The sequence below is a fragment of the Diplodia corticola genome (genome assembly GCF_001883845.1).
Source record: "Diplodia corticola strain CBS 112549 chromosome Unknown scaffold41, whole genome shotgun sequence".
Classification (NCBI taxonomy): domain Eukaryota; kingdom Fungi; phylum Ascomycota; class Dothideomycetes; order Botryosphaeriales; family Botryosphaeriaceae; genus Diplodia; species Diplodia corticola.
This window is the reverse complement of record NW_017971520.1, coordinates 16,785-43,049: the sequence shown is the minus strand read 5'-3', so window position 1 is coordinate 43,049 and position 26,265 is coordinate 16,785. Positions and strand designations below refer to the sequence as shown.

The 26,265-nt window shown below is 57.3% G+C and overlaps 7 protein-coding genes across 7 annotated transcripts; 4 read left to right on the top strand and 3 right to left on the bottom strand.

Moving 5' to 3' along the window:
- Nucleotides 1-790: 790 nt before the first annotated feature.
- Nucleotides 791-2,832, bottom strand: BKCO1_4100014 (efflux pump antibiotic resistance; the record flags this gene model as incomplete). The annotated part of the gene is made up of 7 exons (XM_020275773.1): nucleotides 791-1,328; nucleotides 1,392-1,518; nucleotides 1,576-1,969; nucleotides 2,019-2,163; nucleotides 2,219-2,283; nucleotides 2,337-2,430; nucleotides 2,483-2,832. 7 exons carry the CDS (start codon nucleotides 2,830-2,832, stop codon nucleotides 791-793), a joined length of 1,713 nt encoding a protein of 570 aa, XP_020128321.1.
- Nucleotides 2,833-3,354: 522 nt separating this feature from the next.
- Nucleotides 3,355-4,441, top strand: BKCO1_4100013 (zn 2cys6 transcription factor; the record flags this gene model as incomplete). The annotated part of the gene is made up of 2 exons (XM_020275772.1): nucleotides 3,355-3,719; nucleotides 3,772-4,441. 2 exons carry the CDS (start codon nucleotides 3,355-3,357, stop codon nucleotides 4,439-4,441), a joined length of 1,035 nt encoding a protein of 344 aa, XP_020128344.1.
- A 590-nt stretch (nucleotides 4,442-5,031) lies between these two features.
- Nucleotides 5,032-6,193, top strand: BKCO1_4100012 (uncharacterized protein; the record flags this gene model as incomplete). Its single annotated transcript, XM_020275771.1, has 3 exons — nucleotides 5,032-5,164; nucleotides 5,224-5,942; nucleotides 6,002-6,193. The coding sequence occupies 3 exons, from the start codon at nucleotides 5,032-5,034 to the stop codon at nucleotides 6,191-6,193; spliced, it is 1,044 nt and encodes a 347-aa protein (XP_020128319.1).
- A 1,312-nt stretch (nucleotides 6,194-7,505) lies between these two features.
- BKCO1_4100011 (carboxylesterase family protein) lies at nucleotides 7,506-9,287 on the bottom strand (the record flags this gene model as incomplete). Its single annotated transcript, XM_020275770.1, has 2 exons — nucleotides 7,506-7,660; nucleotides 7,715-9,287. 2 exons carry the CDS (start codon nucleotides 9,285-9,287, stop codon nucleotides 7,506-7,508), a joined length of 1,728 nt encoding a protein of 575 aa, XP_020128345.1.
- A 1,537-nt stretch (nucleotides 9,288-10,824) lies between these two features.
- BKCO1_4100010 (nadph-cytochrome p450 reductase) lies at nucleotides 10,825-14,395 on the top strand (the record flags this gene model as incomplete). Its single annotated transcript, XM_020275769.1, has 6 exons — nucleotides 10,825-11,119; nucleotides 11,169-11,271; nucleotides 11,384-12,243; nucleotides 12,293-13,096; nucleotides 13,149-13,267; nucleotides 13,319-14,395. 6 exons carry the CDS (start codon nucleotides 10,825-10,827, stop codon nucleotides 14,393-14,395), a joined length of 3,258 nt encoding a protein of 1,085 aa, XP_020128346.1.
- Nucleotides 14,396-14,648: 253 nt separating this feature from the next.
- BKCO1_410009 (amidase) lies at nucleotides 14,649-16,940 on the top strand (the record flags this gene model as incomplete). Its single annotated transcript, XM_020275856.1, has 1 exon — nucleotides 14,649-16,940. One exon carries the CDS (start codon nucleotides 14,649-14,651, stop codon nucleotides 16,938-16,940), a length of 2,292 nt encoding a protein of 763 aa, XP_020128372.1.
- Nucleotides 16,941-17,280: 340 nt separating this feature from the next.
- BKCO1_410008 (polyketide synthase) lies at nucleotides 17,281-25,863 on the bottom strand (the record flags this gene model as incomplete). Its single annotated transcript, XM_020275845.1, has 15 exons — nucleotides 17,281-17,951; nucleotides 18,007-18,178; nucleotides 18,235-18,555; nucleotides 18,615-18,883; nucleotides 18,942-20,438; nucleotides 20,488-20,573; nucleotides 20,626-21,941; nucleotides 22,001-23,401; nucleotides 23,455-23,609; nucleotides 23,669-24,622; nucleotides 24,677-24,784; nucleotides 24,835-25,075; nucleotides 25,128-25,290; nucleotides 25,340-25,445; nucleotides 25,503-25,863. 15 exons carry the CDS (start codon nucleotides 25,861-25,863, stop codon nucleotides 17,281-17,283), a joined length of 7,821 nt encoding a protein of 2,606 aa, XP_020128373.1.
- Nucleotides 25,864-26,265: the final 402 nt, after the last annotated feature.

Below are 26,265 nucleotides of genomic sequence, written 5' to 3'. Positions count from 1 at the left end.
GGATTTGACAACCGTATGCTCAAGCATGCACGGACCAAAGATCTCTTCAATAGGGCAAGTGATGATATACAAACACAGCTAAAGTAGATGTGACTTTCAGGCCTGACTGGTCGGATATCTAACGTCGAAACGGTACCTCAAATCATTCCTTCGCCTGCAATCCGGGCTCTGCGCCCCATTACTCGTCTATTTGACCCTTTTAGTCAATTACCGACGTCATTACTCATCTGCTCAAAAGGATCTGTCGGGAAACGGCTTGGCCGCGCCTAAGCCTGACTGCGTGTAACGCCGGAGTTGAACTTTTGGGGAATCTTCAACGCCGGAAAACACCTACACCCCGAAACTCTCACGACGTCATGTAGCCAATCACCATCAATCAACAGTTTGGACGATAGATGAGAGAGTGTTACCATAACGAGCATAGCCATCTGCATTGTTCTACCCAAGTCAAAAACAGCGTCTGATGTTACTTGACTTCATCGTCTCAGCCACGGAATTGATATTGTGACAATCTCACACTTGAAGGATATATGGGCAATAAGGCCCGCTGATTATTAAGAACAGCCACATTATAGAATCTAAAGGTACAGGCGGGAGATGATGCAGCATCTCGTGCAACGCAGCTGAGAGCAATCCACCTCACACGCAGAATCTATCAAACATGTGCCTCAACAGATTGCCTCAACCGCCCCATCCCATCCCCAAACCCCCAACAACCCGCCCTCCTCCTCCCTTTCCGGCCCTCCACTCGTGCTCCAACTCCTCGCTCAGGTTTCTTTCTTACCCACACCTACGCCCCCCCAACAGCCCCCTCCATACTCAGCCTCTCCCTCTTCAAAAACAGCGCCACCACCGTCCCCAGCGCCCCAGCCACGGTAATCAGCACAAACGCATCGCAAATCGTGCTCGCAATCCCCGCAATGACCTTCTCGCGCACCTGCTCGCTCATCCTCTCAAACACAGCGGCGCGCTGCCCCGCCAGCGCCGACGCGATCTCGGCGTCGGTGAAGCCCAGCCCCGCCACGGCGGCCGCCACGTGCTTGCGCCCGACGTTCTGGAAGACGGCCGAGGTGATGGTCAGCGCCGCCACCGTCGACCCGATCTGCGCCGTGTTGATGAAGCCGACGGCGTCGGCCACGCGCTCCGGCGCCGTCTCCGTCGGCGCCACGCTGTACGCCACCGTCTGCGAGAGACCCGCGGCGATGCCCAGGATGGCGGAGAAGCCGTAGATGTGCGAGGGCGGCGTCGAGGCCGAGAGCTCGGCGTAGAAGAGCGTGCCGCCGATGGTGCCGAGGATGCTGGCGATCAGGAAGAGAGGCATGTAGTAGCTGTGTTCGAGGGGTTAGCTCGGGGGAGGGGAGGGGAGGGGAGGGGATGGGGATGAGACGTACCCGACCCGCGATGCGGTTGCGCCTTGGAGGAGGTTGGCGAAGACGGCGATGCAGATGAAGGGGAGGAGGCGCACGGCCGAGGAGATGCCGCTGTCGCCGTAGACGAATTGGCAGAAGAGGGGGATGTCTGGGAGTGGAGTCAGCGATCGATCTGGTGGTTTTGGCATAAGGGGTCGGGGCTTACAGTAGATGGGGATGAAGAGGGTGGTCGTGGCGCAGGACTGGCTGATGTAGAGCAGGATCAGGTTCTTGTTGCGGAGGAAATCTCCAGGGAAGAGTCGTCGTTCCTTGTCGGTCAGGATGGTGAAGTATTGGCTGGCGACGAAGGAAATGATGAGGACGCCGAGTATGACGAACAGCGCGATGGTCTGGCCGGCGTCCCATGCCCACTCTGAGCCCGCAAACGTAAAGACGGTCACGAATACGGTGTACACAGCAGCATTGAGGAAGATGCCGAGCCAGTCGAGATGTGCAAGCTTCTTCATGAACGGCTTGTCCGGTTGGAAGCTGAATGGCTTCAGTCCGAAGAGGATGACTGGCAGGAACAAGCCGTAAAGAATCAGGTTGAGGTAGAAGGCCTGTCATCTGTCAGTGATCCGACCGGTATGGCTATTCCGTGACACTTACCCATCGCCATCCCGCTGAGCTGTCGGCAAAGGAGCCTCCAATGACGGGACCAAGAATGCAGCCAGCGCCCCAGATGGCGCCGGCTGTGGAAATGTATATCGCTCGTTCGTGCATGGCGGTGTTGACGGTGAGCAGGTTCATAACACTGGAAGCGGTTGGTCAGATCCTTTGTCCTTGAGGGTTTGGGTTGAGATAGTTACCCAAGATACATTCCTGCTCCGCCGGCCCCTGCCCAAACTCGGCCGACGATGAGGGCATTCATGTTCTTGGCTATGCATCAGCATCAAGTTTGTGGTGAGTGAGGTTGATTGTACTTACAGGAGCAGCGCCGCAAAGAGCACTGCCGGCGGTGAACATGGTCAGGCTCCCGGTGTAAAGCCATTTGATGTCGAAGATTCCATAGGCCTTCCCACTGAGTGCGAGGTTAGAGGAGTTGGACTGCCAACGAGGTGCTGTGTACCTACAATGTAAGGATGGTCGCAACGCTGCCCAGAGGGTACCCGACGCCGAGCCATCCCAATTGACCAATCTGATCGAACTCCTCGACGACGGCGGACTGGATGTCTGCAACGATGGTGGTGTCTAGCCCGTACAGGAACTGGCTGGCGTAGATTGCCGCCAGGATCAGTGCCCATTGCCATGTGCTGTAGGTCCGCGCCGGCTGCTGGTCGGCATCCTCGGCCGGGGAACCCTTCTCGGCGTCTGGCTCGACACTACTCGCGCAAGTCGGACTGGGACCGCCATCGTCGGCACTTTTGGCCCCAGCTGCTTCGATATCGAGCACACGGGTTGCGGATGTCGACGTGCTGTCCATTGCGCGTGAGGTCGTGGGGAGAGAATGCTAAGCCGAAGTGGCATTCAAGTTTGCACGAAGGAGCAACAAAAGTAAAGGGCAATTTGCGTGGCGCTGACAATCTCCCGCCGTGTGAAAGCCACAGCCTACCGCTACTCGTCCGCAGATTGGTAATCAGGTACAGGGATCTCGGCGTCGTCCCGATTTGGCAGAGATTGGTACCGACCTGTCGGGTGATGGTCTACACAGCACACGTCTCCCAATCGACGCCGAGAAAACGATCGCCCGCGCTCAGCATGGTTTCGCTTTTCGAGGCTGGGCGGACCCAGAGATTTGTGCGTCGGCACCGCGCCTACTCTTCGTTTGTCCGTTGCCGAAGGACTCTTTCGAGAATGCGCCGCAGGCCATGCTTACTTATCAAATGCGATAACAGTATGCACCGCCCAGGAGTTTATTCCTCACTGTTCCCCTTGCTTCCATCGTATCCGCAGCCACGTTGCCCGTCTCGCTTCTTTGTCGAACCTCATCCCTCCTACGCGAACGATGGAGTCGTGGACAGAAAAGGCCCTCGTTGCAGGCTATCAATGCGGGCTGGCCTGGATCGGGTACGACCGGCTCTGGAGGGTGCCCGTTCGGAACGGCTCCTTATTGGCCATCGGCCGAGTCATGAAGACTGGCCGTTTCGCGAATGGCTCGACCCTGCTGAGGCGCTATACTGGGGTGCCCGCGCTGGATCGTCGGCTCGAGACGGCCGTCGTCTTCTACACGGACCTTGTCGATCCACGCAACGACAGTGCAGAGCGCAACCGGCTGCTGCTCGTCCAGGTCCACTCGACCATGCAGGCTACCGCCTTCTGCATGCTGGCCGCCACCCGCCACGGCCCGTCGCCGCGGCCCTTGCAGCTCCTGTTAGTATACCCGCCTCCTGAGCGCCTCGACGGCCCTCGCTAACCGCTGCAGCATCCCCGCCGCATGGGGCATGATTAACCAGTTCTGGGGAGCCGCCTTCGTCTATCCGCTGTATCTCGCCCTCGACGGCGGCTCCGCTGCGACGCCCATGAATCACGCCGCCGTGCCCGCGCTGCTCCTCTCCGCCTGCGTCGGCGCCCTGGTTCCACTGGCGCTGCTGTACCCGGCCTACGCGCCCTCGTGCCCGGCCAAGACACGCCAGCGCTCCATCGCCCTGTACCGGCTCGCACCCATTGCCTACGTGGTGATGCATCTCGGGCTGGAGCACATGGCTCCCACACTGCTCGGTCCTGCATCCGTCCCCCCTGCCGCCCCCTACCTCGCCGCCGGTCTGGTGGCTGCAGCGGCCCACCTGTACAGCGTTTCAGCCGCGCTGACTCGCAATCTGCTGGCCCTGGTGTACTGGCCGGCAGGGCCGAGCCCGTCGACGCGGCCCGCCAACGTCGTGCCCGACGCCGCCCATCTCTTTCTGTGGTACGACTTGGCCGTCATTGCTCCGTCGTTTTTCGTCCCCGCTTACACAACCCTTCTCCCCGTTGCTGCCACCCTGCTCGGTGTGGGTCCTATCGTCTTGGCCCTGCTGTTGCTTGCCGCCACCGTCGTGCTTGGTCCTGCCCCAGTCCTCTGTTTTGCTTACGCTGCCCGGGCAACGGTTTACTGAGGCCATACTTGCCTCATCTGTTTCTAGTTCCAACGTTAGATAGCAGCAGTTTTAGACGGATCATCAAAAAGAACAAGAAATTTCCTTGGTATCCCCACTGGCCAAGTGACGCTCCAAGCGTATCGGAGCCAAACCCGCGACTCGAATGCGCATACACAGTGCATGCATGCTCGGTAACTTCAATATCTCGCCAATTAATGACTCGTTGCTATCCCAATTTGCTGTTGTAGTCAGTGGCCTCTTGCTCGGAAGTTCCGAAAATGGTTTTTTGCTTGATCGACAATCGCATCCTTCCCGATACACCCGCCTCCGTGCATGGCTCTCGGGATGCCCACTCGTTGCCGGCTGCACGATCATCGAACATCCTTGTCTCGGTCTGACGCCATCGAGCTTTGGGCAGCGGGGTATCATGCCCAGCTACACTTTCTCATGGACTTCGACGGTTGAAGCATGATCAAGAAACCAACGCCACCTCATTGGCTGTAGAAACCCCCATCTCATGTAGCATCTGAGCCATATTTTAAATAGCAATTGGTTACGTCTAACGGCTCTGATGCAACCGGTGTGTGCATCTCAAGTCTTTAGCAATCATGAAGCAAGAATCCTTCCCGGCCATTGATGATTCTCCCGTCTCTTCGCCAGTGCGCGAAGCCAAAGAACCCAGCCGTTATGCGGCTCTTCACAACTGGTTCGGCTTCCAGCGCGCCTACAACTTCCCACTCTGTGAGCAAGAACCCCAAGCAGGCAGTCAGCCACATCAGGAACTAACGCCGCTCGCTCAGTCATCGTCTTCGCCGGAGCCATGTTCGGCTTCAGCCTGTCCCGCCTGCAGTTCTACAGCTTCGACGGCATCTTCGCCGCCAACACGGTCCCCGGCGGTATGGCCGCCTACCACGCGGGCAAGTACCGCATCGGGCTGATCCTGCACCTCGCGGCGTGTCTCCCGTCCGGCCTGCTGCTCGTCCTGCAATTCGTCCCCGCCGTCCGCCACCGCTGGCTCACCTTCCACCGCATTAACGGATACGTCGTGTTCCTCCTCGTCCTCGTCTCCAACGCCGGCGCCTGCATCGTCCTCGGCCGCCGCGAAAGCGGCACCCGCGTCGACGCGCAGTCGGCTGAGGCCGCCATGGTGCTCATGACGAGCGTGAGCATGGCCGCTGCGTACTGGAACGTCAAGCGGCTGCAGATCGACCAGCACCGCGCGTGGATGCTGCGCACCATGTTCTACTACGGCGTCATCATCACCGATCGCGTCATCGCCCAGATTGCCGCCATCATTATCTCGGCGTACGGCGGCTACTACACCGTGTGGTCGTGCCGGAAGATGGAGTACACGTACGCCCAGTTTGGCATGCAGACGCTGGCCCAGGACTACCCCGGCTGCTTTTCCGGGAACGGCACCATGCTGGACCCCAGGGCGCATGTCGTCGTCGAGGCCATCCATGATGCGAGTCGCCCGCCGAACCTTGGTGCTTCGATCACCATCCCGTTCGGCACAAGTGTGAGTATAGCTCTGCCTGGGCGCCGTCTGTTGGACGCGTTGCTGACACGTATGAACAGCTCTGGATGGCGCTCGTGCTCCACATCATCGGCGTCGAGATGTATCTCAGTCTTACGCCGCGAGAATCGGCGCGGCTGAGACAGGTCAGCTACGAAAAGCAGTGTGAAGCTGGATTCAGGAACCCGGGTTACGGTGGGTGGACTGTCGATCGCTGGGGAGACGCGGAGAAATGGCGGCCGAGCCAGAAGTAGTGGTGCACCAGGTTCAATCGATCACTGTGGACCGTTGTGCACGCAGTATCAAACAAAGCAGGCTGATGCAGTCCTTTTGTCAATCTCGCAAAAGGGAGAGGACTGGGATAGTGCCCTACACATACACTACTGCTATGATATGAGGATATGAGATGGTGTGAGATGTTCCATTGCTTGGTTTTCAGGATGGCTAGTCAGCGCCATAAGTAGTATAACTCTGCAATTTTCCCGGATTTCCAATTAGCATTCCTTGTAAGAAACACTTGGGATTTCCATCGACTTTACTGGAATCCAACAGAAAATCAACGTGCTTTTGAGGCTCGATGTACTTGTAGGTGACACAATCAACGTCTACAAACTCTCGAACCCACCTATTTTAATATATGCCGGATGGGGATGCTGCCTGCTCGTCCCGCCTGCGGTGGCGGGAGCCGACGACGTTTCTCTTGACCGCAGAGCCAGGACGCGATTTCCCGCCCGCTCCGAATCAAGCACCCACCGGAATGGCGATGGAAGAGCCTGCCATAGTCTGTAGTCACTCTCTGCGGTTTCTTTGATGCTGGCCACATTCGTCTTGTGTCCTCGCTGTCGGCATCAAGGAGGGGCTGGGGTGAGACTTCTTTGGTGGAGTTTGCTTCGACTGAAACCGGCAGCTGGAGTGCATTTACCAACGGTGCTAACTTTCAAGAGTGTGATTTCACCATTACTTGAGACACCTCACTGAGGAACCTACTAACTCGAAACCCAGCACCGTTATGAGAACTGCGGTAAGACTGCTTGGTCGATAGCTTGCTTGAGCGTAGAACCGGAAGCATTGTCAACGGTCACGACTCATCGCTTGAACCATTCAACCGAGCATCTTGCTGACCCTACAGCAGCGATTGATCACCAAAAACGGTGATGGTCGACGCCATCCCATAGCCTTCCTCCAACGGATCCGCGACAATACATTCGACCGCCGTATGCGCCCAAGAGGGAAAAGCTCGCGAAGAAGGGACCATCATACCCACCGCTTCATGCCGGCACTTCAAGACTGTGACCGACAGGCGGGGCTGGATGGGAATGGGAGACGACGGTGGTTGTGGAGAAAATTACCGTTCACCATTGCAGATATCGTATTAAGATCTCACATAGAATGCAGTCAATGATGGCGATGATTTTTACAATCTTCATAGTATCAATCATTATAGGCGAAAGGCCCGTTTCGTTCTCTTTGCTAACGGCATACTGTGTATTTTATTTCCATGCCTGTGAAGCCTTCATCAAACTGATACTCCCAGCTTCGCACCGAATGCTGAACACTGTTAATGTCTCAACGCGAGAATTCTAGCGCCGTGCGGTTGATGAAATCAAACGCCTCAGACCTAAATGTGTCCGGTTCCAGATAAGAGCCAGGATCCGCACGGAACACCAGATTGACGGGTTCATGAGTCGAATACGTGGGCCAATGTTCTCCGAAGCTGGCGACTGTGCATAGTTAGCCTTTTCTGTAGCATGGACCAGCTTGCGAAGAGTGTGTACCATTATGATTGTTTGGTGAGTGAGAGTCCACAAAGCTGACCCACATGGAGCTCATCAGCTCAGCGAGGCCGTCGAACTTTTGCCGCAGCTCCGGGTCCTGTACGGCGAACGGATCGCTCTCGTACCCCGTGCCACGTGTGTTGCGAAAGACAAAGGCGACTTCTTGAAAGTGCGCCGCGCCCAGCGTGATGGGGTTGATACCGGCGGGCACGGTGTCGAAGTGGTAGCTGTAGGCCGGCAACCCTGCGTCGGCCCATGTCCGGGCGGCGAGCCGGCGGCCGGCGGCGAGCATGACGTCCCCAATCATTAGAGACGTCTGGCCATAAAGTGAGCCATACGGCGGGCCCGGTTCGGGGGAGACTGTGCCTAGATTTTCCTTTGGGTGCGATACGACCTCTTGGTAAAGCTCGTCGAAGCGGCGCAGCGTGTCGCCGGGGAGAGGCCGGCCATCATTGATGCCTTCGATTACCTGGTGGAATTCTGCTGTGCTATTGACCCCAATGGTCGAGAACAAGGGGACCATTATGGTGCCTTCGTTCGTGTTTGCCCCGATGAGCAGAGGGGCCTTGACGAACTTGCCTTGGTGGAGCAGCTTGGAAGTGAAGTCGGGTATGAGGCCGCCGTCAACCATGGGGGACCAGAGATACTGCTTGAATACCGAGTCGAAACTGTCTGCGGGTGCGGCTCTAAGGCACGCCAAGGTGTTGTTCGTGCCAGCACAGCCGGTGGCGTTCAAGGTTGCGCCGTACTGCTGTTCACGGATCTCTAATGAAGGAAAGGCTTTGTAAAACAACGGACCGCCACTTTCAGAAATAGCGGCGCTGAACAAACTGTCATTGCGGCCTTCGTATGCCAGAAGGTGGAAGCCGACAGAGGCAGCCCCGGCAGACTCTCCTGAGATGGTGACGCGAGCGGGGTCTCCTCCAAAGGCGTGGATGTTCTCCTGGATCCAAGCCAGAACCATCCTCTGATCGTGCAGGCCAAGATTCTCGTTTCCTTCCGCCTCGATGGCGTGGCCGGCGAGGAAACCGAAACCGGAGACGCGATAGTTGAAGCTGACCATCAGTATCGGCGTGTTCTTCTCGACCGAAGTGTTGACAAGGAACGACATGTTGTACCGCTGGTCTCCGCTGCCACCTTCGGAAAACCCGCCGCCGTAGATCCACACCAAGACCGGTAGGGAGTCATTCGGCCCGGTGCCTGCAGGGCGGACGACGTTGATGGTGAGGCAGTCCTCGTCCATTGGATACGTAATGTTGGGTTGATCATACGCTGGAAGGCCTACAGAATAGCCTTTGCAGAAAGGCCCATAGTCTTGGGTAGCCCTGATGCCGTCCCACTTTCTGGTCAGGGGGGCGGCTCTCCGGAAGCGGCGATCTCCGGTTGGAGGAAGAGCGTAGGGGATGCCAAGGAAGAAATCTTGATGATACGCCTCACTGTAGGTGCCCTCGATTGTTCCGTTCCGGACTGTCACTGTGGGTTCTGCATCAGGCGGATTGAAGGTCGACGTCGATAGTGAAGATGAGAACCCTGCCCAGAGGGCAACAGCCAGGAGACACTTGAAAAAATACATGCCAATTTTTCACGGTGTACCGGGGATGCTGCAGTGGATAGCCTTTGGCTCAGAGACGTAGGAGGAAACCAATTTATAATAAAATACGCTCGATGCGGCTTGGGTCGCACGACATTCCATTGAGGGCGTACGAAAAATATTATACTCCCTCATGACCTCTCAACTCACTTGTCGATAGATCGTGTCAGCTCTGCCTCCCAACGTACTCCAGTTAGACGCGCAAGTACCTTCCCCTTTGGGCTCCGCAACCTCTCTGAGTAAGCGGCGGTAGGAGCCAAATCCTTCACGTGTGTCATCCCCGGTGTCTGGTGTTTCGGGTGCCTTATGGGTAAGACGGACATCACTCTCGTTTAGAAAAACACTCGAAAATTCTGACCGCTCGTGATCAGCTCATCAATCTGCAAGAATTAGCCTAATGCGTGACGAATTTTGTCGGCAACTTTGGCGGGCCCACGTGATCACGATCTTCGGGGTTGGTTCATTGGGTTGATGTTTCCGTTATTGCTGCTCCTCCTCTTTTGCCAAATATCCAATACGTAACATTAAAGGAAGGCCCCTACCTTACCACTGTTGTCGCACTCGAGTTAATCAAGTAGTTCAGGACGCCGATATTGCTATTACACGCACCTAGGCAGTTCTCTTCTAGTCAACCACGGTCACATGATTCAACCACTATCGTAGCTTCTGCACGCTCTGCTCTGTATATCTATTCAGCATTCAAAGGGTCTTTGGCGAACGAATAGAAAAAAATAATGCTCGGTAGAGTTTCTATGCGGGCACGGGTGTGGTAAGGAAGTGGGAGGGCCAAGTCCAAAACAGAAAGACCCATGCAAGGATGTCTTACGGCAATTCATGGTTTGTTGTGGCCGGCTTTTGCCGTGGGTGTGGGGAGACGTCGCATCTTTCAGCTGTGAACTCCCCCAATTCATTGCAGGCCCTGTTCGAGAAAAATAGGCCACACAGCAAAGACAGCGTACCTACTGGTACATGGCCAGTGACGTCAAGTCGGCTTCACGGCCGGCTTTATCGCCTTTCACTCGTGCACCTTCACCTGACCCAAAACCTTCTCCAGCCACCAGCATTTCAGTGGCATCTGCATTGTCAGCAAGGTTTGTCAATGACTAAAATGCCTCTTCCTTGGATGTTGGCGTTGTGCGTCCGGTTAATTCGGAGGCTAGAGCTGCGCCGTGATGTAGTAGAACCTTGCATGGCTGTGCCGCGGAGAGCCGATCGACTGGTACATCGATGTAGCCGTGAAGTTCGAGGCTTAGTCATTTCTGTTTGATCTGTTTGGCGAATGGGCGTGATCTTTTGCGAGGTTTGTGTGGCGTTCACCCGTCTTACACAATCAACAAGCGCACTTACTCAGGATCACACTAGACCACCTTCAGCCATGGAAGAGGGCCAACCGTCGTTGGCTACGGTACACCAACCACCTCAAGCCGAGCATAAATACGTAGCTTTTTCTACGTGCACGATATTGGAAGCCTCATTTTTCAAACTCCATGCTCATACTAGAACTTCCATAACCCGCACAATGACTCCGGAGCCAATCCCCCAGCCGCCAACGCACCTTTTTGGTATGTTGGCGAACCTGCCGGAAATTGATCCGTCATTCCCGCTCAGTTCTTTCTGGAGACTCAACGCTCTTTACGGGCCCATCTTCCAACTCGACATGATCACCAACAAGGTCATTGTTCTGTCCAACTATGAGCTCGCGCACGAGACCATGGACGATGAAAAGTTCGAGAAAGTCATAACGGCGGGATTGAAGGAATTGCGGCCTTTGATCAAAGATGGCCTTTTCTCAGCGTACCCGCATGAGACCGCAAGTGCTTTCGATTCCAAATGACTGCGGACACGATGTTGACAAGAAAACAGAATTGGTGGAAGGCGCACCGAACTCTCATGCCCATATTTGGTCCGATGGGTGTTCGGAAGATGTTCCCCGAACAACTCGACATCGCCTCGCAGTTGATTTTGCGTTGGGATAGACTTGGGCCCGACCATCCGATTGACAGTGGGGATGAGTTTACGATATGTCCACGGCTATGCTGATCTTTTACCGTGTTGCATGCTGATGGTTTGATTCACAGGCTGGCCTTTGACACGATTGGAATTTGTGGCTTCAACTACCGGTTCAACAACTTCTATGCCGAGCACATGCATCCGTTTGCGACCCAGATGGCCGCAGCCCTCATTGAAAGCGGCAAACGCGCCAACCGGACACAGATGGAGACCAGGCTGCGCATCTGGTCCAACAAGCAACTGCAAGACAACATCCACGAGATGCACAAGCTATGCGATGACCTGGTGGCACAGCGAAAGGCGCATCCTCAACCCGACGTCAATGACTTGCTGAACACGATGCTGAACGTTGCTGATCCGGTTACCGGGGAAAAGCTTGATGACGAGAACATCCGTTACAACATGGTGACGTTTCTGATTGCCGGTCACGAGACGACCAGCGGCACGTTGTCGTATACTTTCTACAATCTGCTGAAAAATCCAGAGAAACTACACAAGGCCCAGCAGGAGGTCGACTCGGTTCTCGGCGACGAGCCCATCACGGTCAAGCATCTGGACAAATTCAAGTACATCGATGCTTGCCTCAAGGAAACGCTCCGCCTGAATGGACCCATTGGGATGATTTCACGGAGGGCCAAACACGACACGGTGATTGGAGGCCGATACAAGATTCCTGCCGACCACGCCCTCCTCATCAATCTCAGACCCTACCACAGCGACCCAGCAGTCTGGGGTGAAGATGCTGCAGAGTTCAAACCGGAGCGAATGTTCCACATGGACAAGCTTCCCAAAGACGCCTGGAAGCCATTCGGTATCGGCATGAGGAGCTGCATTGGAAGAGCTTTCGCCGAGCAGGAAATGATCATCAACATCGCTCTCATCCTTCAGCGTTTCCAGGTCGAGATGGCCGACCCCAGCTACACCCTTGGTGAGTTTCACTTCACAGCACACGACATTTGCTGACGCATCCATCACAGTCAACAAGAGCACACTCACGATCAAGCCTGACGGGTTTTTCCTCAAAGTCCGTAGACGTCCGGGCAAGAGCCCGATGGTGGGCCTGGCCAGCTTGGCCACCTCCAATGCCAGCAAAACGACCCAAGACGCATCTCACGGAAGCGTTCCAGCCTCGTTTCCCAAGAAGAAGATGACGATCCTGTACGGCTCCAACGCGGGAACATGCAAAGCCTTTTCCGAAGAGCTCCAGACGAACGCGCCGGGATTCGGTTTCGAGGCCGAAGTTTTGACCCTCGACCAGGCCACTGAAAACATTCCCAAGGAGCAGCCAGTCGTCATCATCACCTCCAGCTATGAAGGCAAGCCGCCGGAAAATGCTGCCAAGTTCTGTTCTTGGTTGAAGGACTGCTCGCCCTCGTTGACGGGTGTGCAGTACACCGTGTTCGGCGTAGGAAACAGCGAGTGGGTCTCGACGTACCAGAGAGTCCCCAAGCTCATCGACGAGCACATGTCCAAAAACGGTGCTCGAAGAACTGTCGACCCGTGGTGGGCTGATGTGAAGCAGGATTGTACGAATGATTGGGAGAACTGGACGGAGAAGCTCTGGAAGAGCCTCAATGCGGAGGACGGCGGCGCTGGTGGCCAAACTCACATGCCATCGTTGAGAGCCGAGGTCATCAAACACGACATGCCCGTCATCTTGGGCGGGAAGGAAATGTCTTGGGCAGTGGTCAGGAGTTCTCGGTCTCTCGGAGGTGAGGAGGTTGGCCTTGAGAAGCGAGAGTTGGAAATCGAGCTGCCACACGAGACCCACTACGAAGCTGGTATGTGCAACCTTTCTCGTGCATATTCGACGGTATTTCTCACGGCCTCTAGGTGACTACTTTGTCGTCTTGCCATCCAATCCGCATTCAACAGTCGCCCGGGCGCTCTCCAGATTTGGTCTGCACCCCGATGATCTGATTTCCATTTCGGACACGCGGAAGATGTATCTGGTAAGCCAGCGCTCCATTCCCGAGTTCTAAGACATGCTGACAGGACCCCAGCAATCCAAGGAGCCCATCGGAGCCGAGATGTTCTTCTCTCATCGAGTCGAACTCAACGCACCTCCCACCCAGCGCCAACTGGCCATCATCATCGCCGCAACCGAGTCCGAAGACGAGCGGCGCTCCCTCGAGTCCCTGGCATCCGACGCCAACTACCGGACCAAAGTCGTCCTCAAGAACTACTCGATCCTCGACATCCTCGACGACCACCCATCCGTCAGCCTGAGCCTGCCGTCCTACATCGACATGCTGAAGCCGCTGTCGCCGCGGCAGTACTCCATCTCGTCGAGCCCGCTGGCGGCGCGGCACTTCGACGCGGACCGCAACACGTACTCGCTCTCCGTCATCTACGACGTGCACGTCGCGCCCGCGTGGTCCGACACCCGGCGAACGTTCCACGGCGTGGCGTCGTCGTACCTGGCCTCCCTGGGCCCCGGCGACAAGATCCACGGCTACGTGCGGCCGACCAACGTGTCGTTCCGGCTGCCGTCCGACCCGTCCACCCCAGTCATCATGATCGCCTCCGGCACCGGGCTGGCGCCCATGCGGGGCTTCGTCGAGGAGCGCGTGGCGCGGGCCGCGGCGGGCCGCGGGTCCAAGATGGCGCCGGCGCTCCTGTACTTCGGGTGCCGCGACTACGAGAAGGATTTCATCTGCCGAGAGGAGCTGCTGGCTGCCGAGAAGGATGGCGCTGTGAGCATGCGGCCGACTTTTTCGAAGCGCGGGCCCAAGGCTGAGCGGGAGAGGAGGCGCAGAGAGGAGGCGCACGCGGCTGAGGCGGACGAGGCCGTCAGTCTGAGTCCGACTTTTGCGAAGGGCGAGTCGGTGAAGAATGCGGGCGAGGAGTTCAAGTATGCACATGAACGGATCTGGGCGGAGCGTGAAGAGTGCGCCAAGCTGTTTAGGGAGGGGGCTAAGATTTTGCTGTGTGGGAGTGCGAGCAAGTTGGCCAAGTCGACTGCGGATACGTTGAAGAAAATTTGGTTGGAACACAATGATGGGAAGACGGAGGAGGATGCCGAGGGGTGGCTGCAGGCGCAGAAGGAGGATCGATATGTCACGGATGTTTTTGATTAGGCTTCGCGTTGCCGGTTCTGGGGTGGAATTCCATTCATATGTCTCTTTAGGGTTGCTAATAACACGAATAAGCTACTATTAAAAACTTCGAGTACGTTCCCGCTTCTAAGCGCAGCCCGTCTTATCATTTAATAAACTAGCATTTACGTAAGTTACGTTGCAGTGGGATTGGAAACCCGCCTATAGCTGCGTATAGGGATTGGATTACGGGTAGACCTGTACTTAATGGAAGCCCGGCGGCACGTGCACCGCCATGGACACCCCAATAAACTTCTCCGTGTCAATCATCCCGCACTTGAGCGACGCGCTAGTTTCTTTTTTGAAAAGGCCTATCCGATATCGCTATGGCGACGTTGGCGGAGAGTCCAATGGGACAACCATAAAAGCAGTCCGTGAAAGCCAATTCCGGACCACCGACAAGACACTTCACCACAACGCACCCTCATCATACGATATGACACTGAACATTGTCGAAGCCAGTATTGCCGACCTTCAACATGCCCTCTCCACCGGCCTTATCACCAGCGTCTCGCTCTGCACGCGCTACCTGCTCCGCATCTCGACCTACGACTCCCGCGGGCCGACGCTGAATGCCATCCCCATCCTCAACCCGTCCGTCCTGCACGACGCCGCCGAGTCTGACGAGAGGCGAGCGGCCGACAAAGCAGCCGGTCGTCCAAGCCGGCCGCTCGAAGGAATCCCTTACATGGTCAAGGACAGCTACGCAGTGCGCGGCCTGACCGTGGCCAGCGGCTCTCCCGCCTTCACCACCCTCGTGGCTCCCTCCGACGCCTTCACCGTGGCACAGCTCCGCGCCGCCGGCGCCGTGCTGCTGGGCAAGACGAACACGCCGCCCATGGCGGCGGGCGGCATGCACCGCGGCGCGTACGGGCGGGCCGAGTCGCCGTACAACGCTTCCTACCTCACCGCGGCATTCGCGTCCGGCTCTTCCAACGGCTCCGCGACGTCGACGGCCGCGTCATTCGCCGCGTTCGGCATGGCTGAAGAAACCGTGTCTTCGGGACGGTCGCCGGCGTCGAACAACGGCCTAGTCGCCTACACCCCCTCGCGCGGCGTCATTTCGATCAGGGGGAATTGGCCGCTGTATCCGACTTGCGACGTGGTGGTGCCGCACACCCGCACCGTCGGCGATCTGCTGGCCATCCTCGATGTGCTGTGCGTGCCCGATCCCGAGCCGGCGGGGGACTTCTGGCGGGAGCAGCCGTGGATCCCCATCCCGTCTCCCACAACCATCCGGCCGGCGGCCGGGACGTTCGTCACGCTGGCAGACGCGGACGCGTTGCGGGGGAAGCGTGTTGCCGTTCCACGTATGTACATCGGTCACCCTGACGCCGACGGCCGGCCGGTGGCGTTGCGGGCATCCATCGCTGCACTGTTCTTCGGCGCCCGTCGCACTCTAGAAGCACTCGGTGCCGAGCTGGTCGAGACAGACTTCCCCATCGTGGCGAACTACGAGGCGCTCCAAGATGTGACGCCGGCTGAGGGCGGAACCGTGGCGAACGTCCCCGGCCTACCTGCCGGATGGATGGCGGCGGAGAGGGGCCCGCTGCTGGCACTGGCGTGGGACGCATTTCTGAAGCAGAACGGCGGTGCGGAGAGCGGCATGTGGGATTTCGAGAGCGATGTGGATGCGGCGAAGGTGTTTCCGATGGAGGAGGGCGGGCCGCAGACGCGGTATGCGAATCCGTTGAACGCGATACGCTGGCACGAGCTGCCGCAGAAGCTGCGGGAGTGTCGGGATGAGGGTGTGTCGACGCTGGTGGGGTATCCCGGGATGGAGGAGGCGTTGAGGGCGCTGGAAGCGGCGAGGAAGAGAGATTTGGAGGGGTGGATGGATGCGGAGGGCGTGGATCTGGTGTGTTTCCCGGCGAATGGGGGTGTCGGAAGAGCGGATGCGGACACGGTGGAAGAGAGCGCCAGGGAGGCGTGGCGGAACGGCGTCATGTACAGCAACGGAAACAGAGTGCTGAGACACCTGGGCGTGCCGACGGTCAGCGTGGCCATGGGAGTGATGGAGGACACGGGGATGCCGTGCAATCTGACCTTTGCCGGGAAGGCGTACGAGGATCAGAAGTTGTTGAGCACCGCGTGGGCGTTTGAAAAGGCACATGGAGGACGAGTGGCAGCTCCGAGAACGCCACCGCTGGAGAGCGATGTGGTTGAACCAAGACAGGTGCCAGAGAATAAGGCGAGAGGCGTTGTGCGGGAGTTAAAAGCGGTGAAGAGCGAGGAGAAAGACGACGGTTCTTTTATCTTGAGTATCAGCGGGAGGGTCGACAGCCAAGGGGAGAGGATGCCGCCATTGCGAGTCTTCGTAGATGGTGAAGACATGTCAGGGAGGATCAGTATCAGAGACGACGGGGTCTGGCAGTGTACGGTTAAAAGAGCACCACGACCGAGTCCGTGGCATCCCGAATACCTAAAGGAAGCTGGCGTTACGAACGTACTTCTTGAGAAAACTTTGGTCCTTGTAGTTGTTGGCGGGTGGGGTTTGGAGAGCGGCGACGTTCTCGTAGTTAATTGAAAAATCAAAAAAGGCCGGTAGCCCAAATTAAGATAGTCGGTAGATAGATTGGCGAGGCCAAATATGTTAATAGGGCCCCTAGATGGGAGTACCTTACCTGCTCCAGATAGAGACATTGATTGAGTATGTAAGTTTATCGTCTTTCTATCCTCCGTCTCCCCAGGCTTTTGACCCAGAACCCAAAACCAACTCTGTAATTTAAGCAGGTAGCTGGACGTAAATGGAAGTGCTAAAGGTTTACAAATGCATCTAGATATATGAACCCTCAACTCACTATACACCATCCGTGTTGGTTAACCCCCATAGCCCTATATTCCCACCATATCAGTACACCGCCCTTTTATTCAATCTCCCTATCACTCCGAACAAGCGACGAAACAAGCGACGACTTTGCCACAATCCTCTCCGCCAACGTAATCAGTGGCACATTGCTCAAAATGTCGAACACAGACACATCGCTCTTCACCTCCTTGAAAGCCCACGCTCTAATCTCGACCGCCACCAAGCTATCGACGCCATACGAATTCGCCGGCCTCGCAGCATCCAGATCGTCCACCTCCATCAACATAGCCTTCGCCAGCTTCGCCATCAGGGCGCCGCACACAGCATCAGTCGCCTCGGCCGCGGTCTTGGCCTCGGCAAGCGCGGCCTGCAACTCCTCCGACGAATCACTCTGCGCAGCTTTGAACTCCTGCGTGTCGAAAACGCGCAGGGGGTTGAAGCGGGCCTCGGCGAACCAGAAGGGGTCGTCGTGGCCGTTCTGCTTCAACAGCCCGCCGGTGGCGAGGCCGACAACGGCCTGGGATGGCAGACGCCCCGCCATGGCGGCCTGGATGACGGCGAGGACTTCGTGCTCGTGGATGCCGATCATGGCGCCGGTTTTGAGGTACGAAAGGATCTCGCCCCGCTCGGCGGTGATGCCGACGCCGAGGACGACGCCGAGGTTGATGCTGGTGGCGGCGAGGCCGAGGGAGTGGCGATGGTGGGAGATGGCGTCTTGATAGGTGTTTCCTGGTGGTTTGTCAGCGGGTGCGGTGGGGCAGCATGGGAGAGGGAGCGTGCGCACCGGCGTTGTAGTTGCCTTGGCCGCGCGATCCAACGATGCCGCCGGTTGATGAGAGGCAGATGAAAAAGTCTAGATCTTTGGGAAGCATGTCGTGGAGGTTGCGGGTGGCTTGGACTTTGGGGTGGATGGCGGCCCGGTAGTCAACGACTGACATGTTCTCGAACAGGACGTCCTGGGGTCTTTTTCAGCTAGGAAGATCTCACGACAAGGAGAGGGGTGGGGTCATACCTGAAGCTGCATGGCGCAGGTAACCACGCCTCTGATGGGTGGGAACTGGCGCTTCACGCAATCAAGAACCTGCCGGAGGTCCGATGCATTGCTGATGTCGCAAGCAAATGCCTTTGTCTTAGCCCCATGCTTGTGTAGGACATCAAGGAGCGCCTGGGCTTCGGGTTTCTTCGCTCCGGAGCGAGAGGTGAAGACCAGGTTGCGAGCGCCCTGGCTGACCATCCAAGCAGCAATCGAACGGCCGAGGCCGCCCAGTCCCCCAGGGATCAGGTAGGTCGCGTCGGGAGAGAAGTTGTACGGCTGTAGCCTGCGGGGCACGATCTGTGGTTTGATGTCAGCGGACGATGCGTCTTGGGTGAATTCGATGGTATTGGACATACCGGCACAATGTCGTCCGCACCAGCCGTCAGAACCATCTTGCCGATGTGCTTGCCGGTTTGCATGATGCGGAATGCCTCTTCGATTTGTGAAAACTTCATCGTCTTGACCGGCTGCACGGGCCGGATGATGCCTTCGGACAGGCACTTCATCACGTCGGAGATGATGCGGCCGAAAAGGGGAACATTGTCTCGGTAGACCGAAAGCATGTTCACGCCGGCGAAGGTGATGTTGTTCATGAACGGGCTCATGTCCACGCCCGTGTTTCCGACTGCACACAAAATCAGTCAGCGATTGGGGCGCACTCCACCACCAGCAAACACACTTACCGATATCCTTCTTCCCCAGCTCGATGAAGCGCCCAAACGGCGCAACGCAGAGCCACGTCTCCCTCAGCGCCTCGCCCGCCAGCGAGTTGAGGACGACATCCATGCCGCGGCCATTTGTCATCCGCTTGATGCCAGCCGCAAAGCTGAGGTCCCTGCTGTTGAAGACGTGGTCCTCAGCAACGCCGTACGTATCCACCAAGAACCGCTTCTTGGCCTCGGATGACACCGTCACGAAGATTTCCGCTCCCAGATGCTGCGCCAGGATTATGGCAGCCTGGCCGAGGCCGCCCGCCGCGGCGTGGACAAGGACCGTCTCGCCTTGCCGGAGACGCGCAACGTCGAAGAGGGCGTAGTACACTGTGCTGTAGATGCACGGCAGGGACGCGGCGTCTTCGAACGACATGCCATCCGGGATCTTCTGGAACATTTCCTCGGGGTTGCGAAGAAAAGTGCGGAAGCAGCCGAGACGAAAGGTGATGACGCGGTCGCCGATGGCGTAGGCCGTCACGCTCCTCCCAGCGCGGGTGACGACGCCGCTGCACTCGACACCGAGGTCTGTGTCGGCGATCTGGCCCATGGAGATCATCACGTCGTGGAAGTTCATGCCGACGGCCCTGACGGCGATTTCGACTTCGTGGTCGCCGAGCGGCTTTGAGTGCTCCTCGTCGTCGACGAACTGGAAGGTGTCGAGCATGCCAGGGACCCTGATGGCGAGGGCGAGGGCGCGATCGGGCTGACCGAAGGGAAGCGGGACGGGCAGGGACTCTGTGGTGCTTGCCTCGAACATGTCGTTCAAGGTTTCGTCGGGCACCATTCGGAGTGAGTAGATGGTGTTCTCGCGCAGCGCATACTCCCAGTCGGCCTTTTCTGCATTTCCAGCTTCGGTGGAGGAGCGAACGATCTGGCAGATGGCCGCGATGGTGCCTTCCGAGTCCACAGGTGCGGCTGGATCGAGGTCGAGAGTGGTGAGCTCGAAGCTGGGGATCTCAGCCCTGATTGTCCGACCCAGCCCCGCGATCAGGTTCCCTTCTGGGTGCGGGCTGTCCATCGCAGCACCCTTGGTCAACCACAGCGTGCGTCCCGCGCCGAGCAAAAGGCGCTTCACGGTTTCAAAGTCCTCACTCCCGATATCATGCAGGCAGGGTTTGTCGGCTTCCAGGGCGGAAATGCAGCATTTACCGGCGAGGTTGGCAGAATCAACGTCCGAGATGATCATCTCCTGAACAGACGCTCCACCCTTCGCAAGCTTGGCCTTGAGATGTCTCACCAATGACACCACCGGGGTGGCAAGCTCTGCTGGGGTGATGACTACGATTTCCTGAGACGGAGTGGCAATTGCGGCTGGTGCTGCGGTGGACAGCATCAGTGAGATGGAGTAGTCGTCGGTGCTGTGGTCCCGGAAGCACATGTCAAGTCCGCTGAAGCCTTGCTCGCGTAGTTGAACATCCCATTCCTGCTCGGAGAGTCTGGGGCCCCATTTACGCCCGTCATGTTCGCCTGGTCTTTATCAGTTTACTATCCAATTGCTCGACAGCGTGCAACTTACCATTCCACCATCCGGACAGCGTGCCGAAGATCATGGGGACTCTGGCCAGAGTGGACGTGAGTTCTCCAAGGAGCAGAATCCCGCCGCTGTAGGCTATCATCAGCTCTGTCCAAAGGCATAAGAGGGCATGTGACTTACGGCTTGAGCATCATTTTGCAATGGGCGAGACAGGCGCTGATGGAAGTGGTCGCGTGAAGGACGTTGTTGGCGATGACCAGATCGTAAACACCTGCCGTCACGCCCTGCGCCACCGGATCCTTCTCGACATTGAGCACCTTGTAATCCAGGAACGGCGCCCATTCCTCAAAATCAGCCGCGGCTGCCTCGAAGAAGCCGCTGCTGATATCGGTGAACATGTACGATTGGAGCCGGGCCGCGGCATCGGCGCGCTTGCCCAGCGCCGACAGCACGACAGATGTTGTACCCCCCGTGCCCGCGCCGACTTCGAGGATGCGGAGGGCCTTCTTGTGGGACAGCACCTGGACAAACTTGGCGATGATGGGGTTCCACTTGTCGGTTCCGAGGGCGTTGCGGTAGTATTCTGTGAGCAGGTTGTCTTCCATGAGCACCTCAAGCGGCTCCAGTTCTCCGAGGAGAATCTTGTCAAGCTTGGCGCCCTGATGACAAAGTACTCTGCCGTCGATTGAAGCGGCTGATACGTGAGCAAGGACTTCGTCGTCGAACGCGTCGGTGGTGTCTAACCAGTCGAACTCCCGACTTTGGCAGTCGAGCTTGCCCTGCTCTGCAAGCTCGTACCTGTGCTGCATGTACTCGTAGAATAGGCGGTGATGAGGGGCGAAGGCCTCGGCATCGGTCGGGGTAAACCTGCGCAACATCCGCTTGCAGAAGACAAAGGAAGCGAACTCCAGGTCGTGGATGACCTTTTGTTTGGCGTCCGGAATGACCTTGCCGTACTCGCCGAAAAAGGCCCTGGCGGTCGTGAGGGGGAGATGTTCGATGTCCATGCCCCACTCTGGATGGGCACCGAGTTTCCTCAACGACTTTGTGTTTGCCTCAGACGCCATGCCGTCCGTCATGTTCTCCAGAGAGATTATCCTGCAGCCCTCGATGATCACCATAGGCTTCTCCCACTGGCTGTCGGAAGCGGCGATTGTGCCGATGGCCTCGTTGAAGCCGTACGGCTTGGAGCGGGAGTAGCCGTAGTACCGTGTCCCCGGCTCGGCGCTGATTTTGTTGGAGATGTAGAGACCCTCGATGAACCTCGGGATCTTTGCCTTCTCCAGCTGCACACCAGCAGGAGTACAGGCCGGGATGACCATCTGGATGAAATTGTCCAAAGTGGCAGGGTGGATGACATGGGGGTACTCGAAGCCCTCGGGCATATACTTCTTAGTATCGGGGATTTCGAGGGCACAATGGGCCTCGAAGTCACCCGAGCTGATTGCCACTAGCCTGGCGAAGGTGGGGCCCCACTGTAGACCCAGCTCCGCCAGCTGCGAGATGGTCAGCAATCACATGGACAAAAGTGCAGAGCGGAAAAGTGCAAACGTACCGAGGCATATACTTGGCGCGGATCATCCGGCTTGAAGCCCGCACCGACGAGTCTGAAGTACTCATCGCGATGCTTCTTTGATGTCGCAGCCTCCTCATCCGCAAACGTCTCATTGGCCTTGGTGACGTACTTGACGCAAATGAGACCGCCACAGTGTTGTGTCCAGACGCCCTGTCGTGTTCTACACGATATGGTAAACTCATGCCAAAACGAATCTGGCAGACGGGATCCGGCTCTCCATGGCCTGAACTGGAGCTTGGTCTCGATGGGCGCGTCTGCGGGGAGCACCATGGCCTTGCCGACGGACACGTCGCGCAGCTGAAAGCCCTCGATTTCCTTGCTTTGGTCGGCAATCTGGCGCGCAGCCTCAATCGCCATGACCATCATGCCCGAGAGCGGATACAAAATGGAGCCCTGGACTTTGTGGTGTTCGATCCATGGAGCCTCCGACACCCTCAGGTAGTTGCTCCAACTGGGCTCGAGCTCAGTGGAGTGTTCGCTGAGAGCTCCCACCAGGTCGTAGCGGGGCAGCGTACGGTGCCGGAAGGCCTGAGACACTGGAGACTCGTACCAATAGCGTGTGCCATGGTTCCATGCGAACGGGGGCAGATCCGTCAGGAATGCCCGCGACGACTTGGATTTCTCGTTGGGTTCGTTGGCTGTGGCGATATCTACGGGGTAGCCGTGTTGGACCAGCTTGCCCAGTGCCTCCAGACACGTCCTAGCGGCGTTTTTCCCGCGCGAGAGCGTGGAGACGTATGACACGACGGCTAGCTTCTTTTCCTGGCCCGATAGGATCTGTTTCAGCGGGCCCTGCAGCGCTGCGTGTGGCCCGATCTCCAGGAAGATGTTGACGAACTGAGCCTTGCGGGCCGTTCGTCTCTTGTTGGGGCTGTATTCAAGGGCTGTTTGGACCGCCTGGTTGAACTTGACCGGACTGACCATGTTCGACACCCAGTACTGTGGCGTAGCAAGTGACGCGTCGTCGACGAGGGCTCCATTCACTGATGAAACCATCTGAACGGTTGTGCCGTCCCCTCCGGCGCTCTTCAGCCCTGCCAACGCATCCAGATAGGCCTGAGACAGGGCCTGCATGTGTGGGGAGTGGTATGCCGTCTTCACCATCAGCCTTCGATTGAAGATCTTTTCGGCCTCAAGCACGTCCTGAACCTCGGAGATGGCGACCGTATCACCAGAAAGCGTTACACTTGACGGGCTGTTGACGCAAGCAACGACCACATCGCCTTTGGACGCTTTTTTGACAAAGGGCAACACCGCTTCTTCGCCAAGGCCCACCGCGAGCATGGAACCATCCTTCTTCAACGCAGCCGAGAGTCGGCCGCGGTGGTAAGCAATGCTGTAGGCGGCCTCTCGAGAAATCGAGCCCTTCGCGTAGGCAGCCTGTGCACATTCAGCCTTGTCCTCAACACTTTATCGATCCAGGGGCAACTTACTGCTATCTCCCCACTTGAATGGCCGATGACCACAGAGGGCCGGATACCCCAGGTCACCAAAAGATCAACCAAAGCAATCTGCAATGCAGTACAGGCTGGCTGGCTGACTTCCGGCTCGTTGATGCGGGAAGTTTGCTCGTCCGCCAGTAGCTCATCTGGAAAAACAGTCCGTGTCAGGGACGGGCTGTGAGTCGAAGGGAGCGGTGTTACATACCGAGGAGATCCCATGAACACCCAAACGTCTTGAGATGCCCAGCCGCGGCTTCCAAGCTCTCCTGGAATGCGGAGTAGACCATGAGCTCCCGTCCCATGGCGGACCATTGAGCGCCTTGGCCGGTGAAGACGAAGCACAACACCGGCGCGGCCTGAGACGACCGCAAAGGCTTCGGCTGGTGCCGTTTCACCGTCGACGTCAACTCTTCGACCGTCGACGCCACGGTGAAGGCTTTCCACGGCAGCCTACTGCGGCCGTCGGACAGCGTGAAGGCAAGCCTTTCCAGGAAGCGGGCTTCATCCCTGTCGTTGAGCTGGGTATGGATCTCGCGCATCTGTAGGTAATCGATCAGCTGTGTCGCGGCGCGCTCTGTGCCAACCTGTTCGTGCGAGGACCACACCAGCAGTTTCGGGTGAGAGAGAGGAGCTTTGCAGGCTTTCTGCGAGCCTCTCCCACCATCAGTGCTGACTTCCTCCCACCCTTGGCTGCTGCTGTTGTCATCGGAATCGGTTCTGGAAACGCTGCTTATCCCACTGTCGTCTGCCTCTTCGCCATCGACAATGGTGTTGTGCGGAGCGCGGAGGCCGCGTGACCGAAGGTAGTGGAACGCGTCATCCAGAATACAATGAGCGTTGGTGCCGCCGTATCCGAACGAGTTGACACTCGCACGACGCAGGCCTTTGGTAGGCCATGGCAGGAGCTTGGTCGGGATCTTGAGCCCCCACTTCTCCAGAGGGATGCGGGGATTTGCCTTTTCGTACCAGAGGTTTGGCGGGATGACGCCTCGCTCAATCGCGTAGACGGCCTTGATGAGACCGGCAAGACCGCTCGCACCCTCCATGTGGCCGATGTTGGTCTTCACTGAGCCGACGAGGAGAGGCTTGTCTTTGGGCCGCGCCGCGCTGATGGTGGCGGCGATGGCGGAACATTCGAGTGGATCGCCAGCCGGTGTACCTATGATCATTACTCAGTCGTTGAAGATCCGCAGTAAATATTTCTCAAGCCTACCGGTTCCGTGGGCTTCAAAGTACGCCGTGGAAGCCATGTCCAGACCCGCTTGGGCGTATGTCGCCCGAATGAGGTCCTCCTGAGCTTTTGCCGATGGTAGTGTGATCCCTAGGGCGACCGTGAGTTCAATTCACCAGATATATATCTCATATACGTACCGGGAGTCTTTCCATCTTGATTCACACCAGTGCCTCGAATGACGGCTCTAATGGTATTGCCGTCCCTGATGGCATCTGCCAAGGGTTTAAGCACAACCACAGCAGCACCTTCGCCTCGAGCGTATCCGTTGGCCTTGTGGTCGAAGGACTGAGACTTGCTGTCGGGACTGAGAAAGTGAAGCGAAGTCATGGCAATCTGCATCTCGGGCATGAGAATCAAGTTGGTGCCACCAACCAGTGCCTGTGTGGAGTCAGCCTTGTATGACGGCATCTACTGTTGGGTTTTTGCTTACGGTTGGGACTTCACCGGAGCGGAGACTCTGACAAGCGAGGTGTAGAGCCACTAAAGATGAAGAGCATGCCGTGTCCAGACTCAGACTTGGGCCCTTTAGGTCGAAAAACCAAGAGATGCGGTTGGATATCAGGGCTGCTCCGTTGCCAGTCCCTTCGTACAGGCTGTCAAGATGTCAATTCGTAGTTATTTCTTGTGCTAAGGGGTACGTACGGAATGTCCTGTGCATCATGGCCGCGTAGTGTAGCGTAGTCTCGGGTGAAAGACGCCATGTAGCATGCCATGGACGAGCCCAAGACATCCTCCATACGCATGCCGGCTGTTGGAGTTAAAACAAAATTTCGATTGCTAATAAGTGATTATTTGGAGAACATACCATTCTCAAGGCCTTCGTAAGCCACCTCGAGGGCTAATCGCTGCTGGGGATCCATAGCACCAGCCTCCTTGGAGGTGATGGAGAAGAATGGAGCATCAAAAAGAGCAATGTCTTCCTTCAAGAAGTGCCCTCCTCGCACATTCATCGTCCCCTGACGCTCTGCATGCGGATGGTAGAAGGAGTCAATGTTGAATCGATCCTTGGGAACCTCTGACATGGCATTTCGACCCTCAGAGACCATTTCCCACAGACGCTCCGGGTTGGTTGCATCGCCCGGGAACCTACCTCCTATGCCGACAATCGCAATCGGCATAGACGTATCTTCACCAGAGTCAAACACCGTCTCGTCGTTGAGGGTCATTGTGAGTGAGAAGTGTTGAAGCAGGAAGGTAGAGCAAAGGGTGAGTCGATTAATTGAGCAAAGACCACGCCCTACAATGAGTATTTATATACCTCGGGAGTGTTTTTTTCAAGACGACAGAGATATTATCTCGCCCCTTGCATCAAGCACGGCTCCGCGGCAGCTCCATTCCGTCGTAGCTAGCTGGCCAGGCCGCATAGTCGCTTGGGGCAGCTCGTCCATTGGATGCGTCTCACATCCAACAAGGCGACGATACTGCCCGTGACGAGTTGTTACTTCCAGTGCAAATAGCCGCTGCGAGGACCAGGCGAGGCGAGGTGGTAAAGCTCTGTGATAGTGGCGCTGGATGAGGTTGCAGAAGGAGTGAGAATCACAGCTGGTCAAGGCAGCCGCGGCGCTCGG